The 8,220-nt window shown below is 43.3% G+C and overlaps 1 protein-coding gene across 1 annotated transcript; it reads right to left on the reverse strand.

Moving 5' to 3' along the window:
• Positions 1-3,424: 3,424 nt before the first annotated feature.
• On the reverse strand, positions 3,425-7,414 carry LOC139401823 (zinc finger protein ZFP2-like). The gene is made up of 3 exons (XM_071145804.1): positions 6,757-7,414; positions 6,176-6,350; positions 3,425-5,760 (listed from the first exon to the last, which is right to left on the reverse strand). Exons 1-3 carry the CDS (start codon positions 6,847-6,849, stop codon positions 4,436-4,438), a joined length of 1,593 nt encoding a protein of 530 aa, XP_071001905.1. The 5' UTR covers positions 6,850-7,414; the 3' UTR covers positions 3,425-4,435.
• Between the last annotated feature and the right edge of the window lie 806 nt (positions 7,415-8,220).

Raw genomic sequence — 8,220 nt, forward strand, 5'->3', positions numbered from 1 at the left:
GATGTACTGGGCCGTACGCACTACCCTCTGTAGCGCCTTACGGTCAGAAATGCCGAGCAGTTGCCATACCAGGCGGTGATGCAACAGTTCAGGATGCTCTCGATGGTGCAGCTGTAGAACCTTTTGAGGATCTGAGGACCCATGCCAAATCTTTTCAGTCTCCTGAGGGGGAATAGGATTTGTTGTGCCCTCATCACAACTTGGTGTGTTTGGACCATGATAGAGCTTTGGTGATGTGGACACCAAGGTACTTGAAACTCTTAACCCGCTCCACTACAGCCCCGTTGATGTTAATGGGGGCCTGTTCGGCCCTCCTTTTCCTGTAGTCCATGATCAGCTACTTTGTCTTGCTCACATTGTGGGAGAAGTTGCTGTCCTGGCACCACACTGCCAGTTCTTTGACCTCCTCCCTATAGTTTGTCTCCTTGTTGATCAGGACTACCACTGTTGTGTCGTCAGCAAACTTAATGATGGAGTTGGAGTCATGTTTGGCCGCGCAGTCGTGGAAGAACAGGGAGTACAGGAGGGGACTAAGTACACACCCCTGAGGGCCCCGTGTTGAGGATCAGCGTGGCGGACGTGTTGTTGCCTACCCTTACCACCTGGGGTTAGCACATCAGGAAGTCCAGGATCCAGTTGCAGAGGGAGGCGTTTAGTCCCAGGGTCCTTAGCTTAGTGACAAGCTTCATGGGCACTATGGTGTTGAACTCTGAGCTGTAGTCAATGAACAGCATTCTCACATCGGTGTTCCTTTTGTCCAGGTGGGAAAAGGCAGTGTGGAGTACGATTGAGATTGCATCATCTGTGGATCTGTTGGGACGATATGCGAATTGGAGTGGATCTAGGGTATCCAGGAGGATGCTGTTGATGTGAGCCATGACCAGCCTTTCAAAGCACTTCATGGCTACCGATGTGAGTGCTACGGGGTGGTAATAATTTAGGTAGGTTACCTTTGATTCCTTGGGCACAGGGACTATGGTGGTCTGCTTGAAACATGTAGGTATTACAGACTCAGTCAAGGAGAGGATGAAAATGTCAGTGAAGACACTTGCCAGGTGGTCCACGCATGCTTTGAGTACACGTCCTGGTAATTCATCTCGCCCCGCGGTTTTGTGAATGTTGACCTGTTTAAAGGTCTTGCTCACATCGTCTACCGAGAGCATTTTCACATAGTCATCCACAACAGCTGGTGCTCTCATGTATGCTTCAGTGTTACTTGCCTCGAAGCGAGCATAAAAAGCATTTAGCTCATCTGGTAGGCCCGCATCACTGGGCAGCTCACGTCTGGGTTTCCATTTGTAGTCCGTAAGAGTTTAAGCCCTGCCACATCCGACGAGCATCAGAGCAGGTGTAGTAGGATTCAATCTTAATCCTTTATTGACGCTTTGCTTGTTTGACGGTTCGTCTGAGGGCATCACCGGATTTCTTATAAGCTTCCAGATTAGCGTCCCGCTCCTTGAAAGCTGCAGCTCTAGCCTTTAGCTCAATTCAGATGTTGCCTGTAATCCATGGCTTCTGGTTGGGATATGTACGTACAGTCACTGTGGGAACGACGTCGTCAATGCACTTATTGATGAAGCTGATGGAGGTGGTATACTCCAATGCCATTGGATGAATCCTGGAACATATTCTAGTCTGTGCTAACAAAACAGTCCTGTAGCGTAGCATCCGCTTCACCTGACCACTTCCGTATTGATCTAGTCACTGGTACATCCTGCTTTAGTTTTTGCTTGTAAGCAGGAATCAGGAGGATATAATTATGGTCAGATTTGCCAAATGGAGGGCGGGGGAGAGCTTTGTACGCACCTCTGTGTGTGAAGTAAAGGTGTTCTAGAGTTTTTTTCCCTCTGGTTGCACATGTGACATGCTGGTAAAAGTTTGCCTACATTAAAGTCCCTGGCCACTAGGAGCGTTGTTTCTGGGTGAGCATTTTCTTGTTTGCTTATGGCCTTATAGAGTTGTTTTTTTGCGGTCTTAGTGCCAGCATCGGTCTGTGGTGGTAAATAGATGGCTACGAATAATATAGATGAGAAATCTCTTGGTAGATAGTGTGGTCTACAGCTTATCATAAGGTATTCTACCTCAGGCGAGCAATAACTCTAAACTTCTTTAATATTAGACATCACGCACCAGCTGTTATTGACAAAAAAACACACACCACCACCCCTAGTCTTACCAGACGTAGCTTCTCTGATCTGCCGGTGCATTGAAAATCCCTCCAGCTCTATATTATCTGTGTTGTCGTTCAGCCACGACTCGGTGAAACATAAGATATTACAGTTCTTAATGTCCTGTCGGTAGGATAATCGTAGGACATCAATTTTATTTTCCAACGATTGCATGCCAGCAAATAGAATTGATCGCAGTGGAAGTTTACTCGCTTCCCTACAGATTCTTAAGAGGCACCCCGTTATGCGTCCTCTTTTCCTCCGCCTCTTCTTCACGCAAATGATGGGGAAATGGGCCTGTTCCCGGGAGAGCAGTATATCTTTCTTGTGTGACTTGTTAAAGGAAAAAGCTTCTTCCAGTTCGTGGTGGGTAATCCCAGTTCTGATGTCCAGAAGTTATTTTTTGGTCATAAGAGATGGTAGAAGTAACATTATGTACAAAATAAGTTTAAAAAATAAGTTACAAATGCAAAAAAAAAATAACAAAATAGCATAATTGGTTACGGGCATGTAAAACGTCAGCCATCTTTTTCGGCGCCATCTTAACAAGAAGACCTCAAAACTATGAAATAACACATATAGAATCATGTAGTAACCAAAAAAAAGTGTTAAACAAATCAAAACATATTTGAGATTCTTCAAAGTAGCCACCCTTTGCCTTGATGAAAGCTTTGCACATTCTTGGCATTCTCTCAACTTGGTTCATGAGGTAGTCACCTGGATGCGTTTGAGCCAATCAGTTGTGTTGTGACAAGGTAGGGGTGGTATTCAAAAGATAGCCCTATTTGGCCTCCCGGGTGGCGCGGTGGTTAAGGGTGCTGTACTGTAGCGCCAGCTGTGCCATCAGAGTCCCTGGGTTCGCGCCCAGGCTCTGTCATAACCGGCCGCGACCGGGAGGTCCGTGGGGCGACGCACGATTGGCCTAGCGTCGTCCGGGTTAGGGAGGGATTGGTCGGTAGGGATCTCCTTGTCTCATCGCGCACCAGCGATTACTGTGGCGGGCCGGGCGCAGTGCGCGCTAGCCAAGGTTGCCAGGTGCACGGTGTAGCCTCCGACACATTGGTGTAGCCTCCGACACATTGGTGCGGCTGGCTTCCGGGTTGGAGGCGCGCTGTGTTAAGAAGCAGTACGGCTGGTTGGGTTGTGTATCGGAGGAGGCATGACATTCAGCCTTTGTCTCTCCCGAGCCCGTACGGGAGTTGTAGCAATGAGACAAGATAGTAGCTACTACAACAATTGGATACCACGAAAATGGGGAGAAAAATGGGTAAAAAAAAAAAAAAAAAAAAAAGATAGCCCTATTTGGCAAAATACCAAGTCCATAGGGTGGCAAGAACAGCTCAAATAAGAAAAGTGTATACGGTCTGTCGCAAAAACCATCAAGCACTATGATGAGCGCTCTCATGAGGACCGCCACAGGAAAGGAAGACCCAGATTCACGTCTGCTGCAGAGTAAAAGCTCATTAGAGTTACCAGGCTCAGAAATGACTGCCCAAATAAATGCTTCACATAGTTCAAGTAACAGACACATCTCAACATCAACTGTTTTTGTATTTTTTTATTTAAAACTTTAATTTAACCTTCTCTGTTCAGAGGAGACTGCGTGAAATCAGGCCTTCATGGTCGACATGCTGCAAAGAAACCACTAATAAAGGACACCAATAGGATGAACAGACTTGCTTGGGCCAAGAAACACGAGCAATGGACATTAGACGAGTTGAAATCAATCAGATTTAAGCGCAAGTTTTAGCGAACTCAAAGTTCTTGAAATATTCCATATTGACTGACCATGTCTTAAAGTAATGATGTACTGTTGTTTCTCTTTGCTTATCTGAGCTGTTCTTGCCCTAATATGGACTTGGTCTTTTACCAAATAGGGCTAACTTCTGTATACCACCCCTACCATGTCACAACACAACTGATTGGCTCAAAGGCATTAAGAAGGAAAGAAATACCACAAATGAACTTCTAACAAGGCACACCTGTTAATTGAAATGCATTCCAGGTGACTACCTCATGAAGCTGGTTGAGAGAATGCCAAGAGTGTGCAAAACTGTCATCAAGGCAAAGGGTGGCTACTTTGAAGAATCTTAAATATATTTTGAATTATTTAACATTTTTCTTGGTTACTACATGATTCCATATGTGTTATGTCAATAGTTTTTATGTTTTCACTATTATTCTACAATGTAGAAAATAAAAAAAATTAAGAAAAACCCTGGAATGTGTAGGTGTGTCCAAACTTTTGACTGGTACTGTATGTCTATCTAATGTTTTTCTCCAGTGTGTGTTAGCTGGTGTGTTTTCAGGTTTAATGATTGACTGAAGCTCTTTCCACAATGATCACAGCTGTAAGGCTTCTCTCCGGTGTGTGTTCGCTGGTGTGTATTCAGGTGTACTGATTGACTGAAGCTCTTTCCACAATGGTCACATCTGTAAGGCTTCTCTCCTGTGTGTGTTCGCTGGTGTGTATTCAGGTGTACTGATTGACTGAAGCTCTTGCCACACTGATAACAGCTATAGGGCTTCTCTCCAGTGTGTGTTCGCTGGTGTGTAGTCAGGGTGGAAGCTAGAGCAAAGCTCTTCCCACATAGACAGACATAAGTTTTCTCTCCAGTGTGTGTTTGATGGTGTCTAATCAGGGAGGAAACTACAGCAAAGCTCTTCCCACACTGATCACAGCTATAAGGCTTCTCTCCACTGTGTGTTAGCTGGTGTCTATTCAGGGTGGAAGCTACAGCAAAGCTCTTCCCACACTGATCACAGCGATAAGGCTTCTCACCTGTGTGTGTTCGCTGGTGTATAGTTAGTTTTTCTGATAGAGCAAAGCTCTTTCCACACTGATAACAGCTATAAGGCTTCTCTCCAGTGTGTGTTCGATGGTGTCTAATCAGGGAGGAAACTACAGCAAAGCTCTTCCCACACTGATCACAGCTATAAGGCTTCTCTCCTGTGTGTGTTCGCTGGTGTATAGTTAGTTTTTCTGATACAGCAAAGCTCTTTCCACACTGATAACAGCTATAAGGCTTCTCTCCAGTGTGTGTTCGATGGTGTCTAATCAGGGAGGAAACTACAGCAAAGCTTTTCCCACACTGTTCACAGCTATAAGGCTTCTCTCCAGTGTGTGTAACCTGGTGTCTACTCAGGGTGGAAGCTACAGCAAAGCTCTTTCCACACTGATCACAGATAAAAGGCTTCACTCCAGTTTGTGTTCGCTGGTGTGTAGTCAGGTTGCTTGACTGATTGAAGCTCTTTCCACCATCAAGGCACGGGTAAGGCCTCTCCCCTGCATGAATTTGCAGATGAGATTGGAAGGCGTTAGAAGCAGTGAAACTCTTCCCGCACTGAGAGCAGCAGTACGGTTTCTCCCGGGTGTGAATCCACTGGTGAATAATGAAATCACTCCTGCTAGTAAAACTCTTCCCACAGTCAGAGCAGCAGTGTTGAGGTTTCTTCCCTATACATCTCTGCTGGTGTTTCTTGGGGTGTTCTGGTCTATAGAGACACTTCTCTGTCTCGTCAGCAACACAATGTTGTTGAGGCTCCGCAGATGACAAGCCCCTCCAACTGAGAGAATGGTTAGTGCTGTCCCCTGTGAAACAAAGACATTGAATAACTATGTTTTGGAAATATAGGTCCATAAAAAAATACTATATTTACAATTTTAAAAATGTGTTTGTTATATAGCAGACTCTCTTCTCCAGCGCAACTTACAGGAGCAATTAGGGTTAAGTACCTTGCTCAAGGGCACAGAAAGATTTTTCACCTTGTCGGCTCAGAGATTTGAACCAGCAACCTTTATTAGTGGCCCAACGCTCTTAACCACTAACCTACTTGCTGCCCTTATCAATATACACTCATTGGCCAGTTTATTAGGTACAACCCCCTCCATTCATGAAACTGGATCGACAATTTACTGGCCACTGAGTGTTTACTGTTTATCAATGAATTAACAAAAGTTGCAGAATCAGATTTGTAGTCTCATCCACACACCACATTGTTCTTACTTGATGAAATCAAATCTTCATCTCCCTCCTCGTGTCCTTCTCTCACAGTTCCTGGTGTTTTCCTGCAGTCGACCAGCAACACAGACACCCTCTTCAGATCCAGCAGTAAGGCGCTACCAGGAGAATTGTGACCAGGGGACTCCGGCAGGTTGGAGGGGGATGGACTAGGTCTGTCCTGGTGACCACAGGAAGCATTGTACATAGAATATCATTAAACCAAACATTTGATTACTTTAGTCTAAATCTCTGATTGATTGGTGCATACTTGTAATATCGCATTTCTCCTGAAGTGTGTCACTGATCACTACTTTCCACAACATTTTCAATCACTTTGCCAAATATTTCCGATGGAAATGGTTTTTATATATATTTTTTTTACAAATGTCAAAACTGATAACACTTGGAATGCCCCGTCTTATGTTCAGAATGTTTGATTGAGCATTCATTGGAGTTGAACATCTTTCACCAGAGTTAATCATAGTTAAATTCTGGGTTAGGTGTCACATAATTAGTCAACTGCTCGCTTAAGTTCTGGGTTCATAAGTGGAGAGATTAAGAGATGGTTGAACAAGGAGAAGAACCGGAATGAGAAGCTCCACCCCCTCTTTCAAGATACGGGCTGAATGTCCCCTCCCCTTCCAACATGTGACAGATGGTAACACCTGCAAAATCATGATTGGTTCAAATAACCAGTGACACAAAACCTAAACACCAGAACTATTGCTGCTCGTTATCCCACTTTTGGAGCATGTTGAGAAAAATGTCAGTCTCATAGTTTCAGAATTCTTATACAGTACATATGTAACAGTATAACTTTAGACCATCCCCTCGACCACACCCGGGCGCGAACCAGGGACCCTCTGCACACATCAACAACTGACACCCACGAAGCATCGTTACCCATCGCTCAACAAAAGCCGCGGCCCTTGCAGAGTAAGGGGAACCACTACTTCAAGGTCTCAGAGCAAGTGACGTCACCGATTGAAACGCTATTTAGCGCGCATCACCGCTAACTAAGCTAGCCGTTTCACATCCGTTACACATACATAGAAGAAACCATCAGTTATGGGGGTATTGTGGCATGTAGTAGAAACCTACAGTAAAAAGGTATGGGTGTAGCCTGGTGCAATTTCTGCTCCATGTAACATTGCTCAAGATCCACTTTTCTATGTGACTTGTTACTGTAACAGCATCCTCATCTAAAAATCAACAACATTCAGATAATGAGTGGAATAAACTGTAATTTAACACCCAAGTATTTCAGCAGTACATTGTACACTACACCATTATTTCAAATTTCATTTTTATATATACTGTTTGTAAACTTGACACTTTATAATTTTGGTTTTGTAGATCAGTTTTTAGCAGTTTGATTAAATTATAGTAAAATGTATTAACAAATGACAGGAAATATTTTCAAAAGTAATCAATTGAAAATGGCCTAAGTGTTTTGAAACATATTTTTGTGCTTCGAGTTGTGAAAATGTACCATTGGATTGGGCTAGTCATGGGCTAGTCATGGGCTAGTCATGGGCTAGTCATGGGCTAGTCATGGGCTAGTCATGGGCTAGTGGGAGTGAAGGAAAGTGAACAAGTGCACAGTTAGGGAGGAAGGAAAGATAACTAGGAATTCCTTAACATATTATGTAGGTAGAAGTGGAGCTAGCGTGAGGGCCATGGGTGCAACTGTTCCTGCAGATCAATAAAATACAAAGAAAAATGATGTGAACATCCCTTTATTTAACACTATAAGCATTATTTAACACTATAAGCATTATTTAACACTATAAGCATTATTTAACACTAAGCATTATTTAACACTAAGCATTATTTAACACTATAAGCATTATTTAACACTATAAGCATTATTTAACACTATAAGCATTATTTAACACTATAAGCATTATTTAACACTATAAGCATTATTTAACACTATAAGCATTATTTAACACTATAAGCATTATTTAACACTATAAGCATTATTTAACACTATAAGCATTATTTAACACTAAGCATTATTTAACACTAAGCATTATTTAACACTA

This window comes from Oncorhynchus clarkii, unplaced genomic scaffold, assembly GCF_045791955.1.
Source record: "Oncorhynchus clarkii lewisi isolate Uvic-CL-2024 unplaced genomic scaffold, UVic_Ocla_1.0 unplaced_contig_1454_pilon_pilon, whole genome shotgun sequence".
Classification (NCBI taxonomy): domain Eukaryota; kingdom Metazoa; phylum Chordata; class Actinopteri; order Salmoniformes; family Salmonidae; genus Oncorhynchus; species Oncorhynchus clarkii.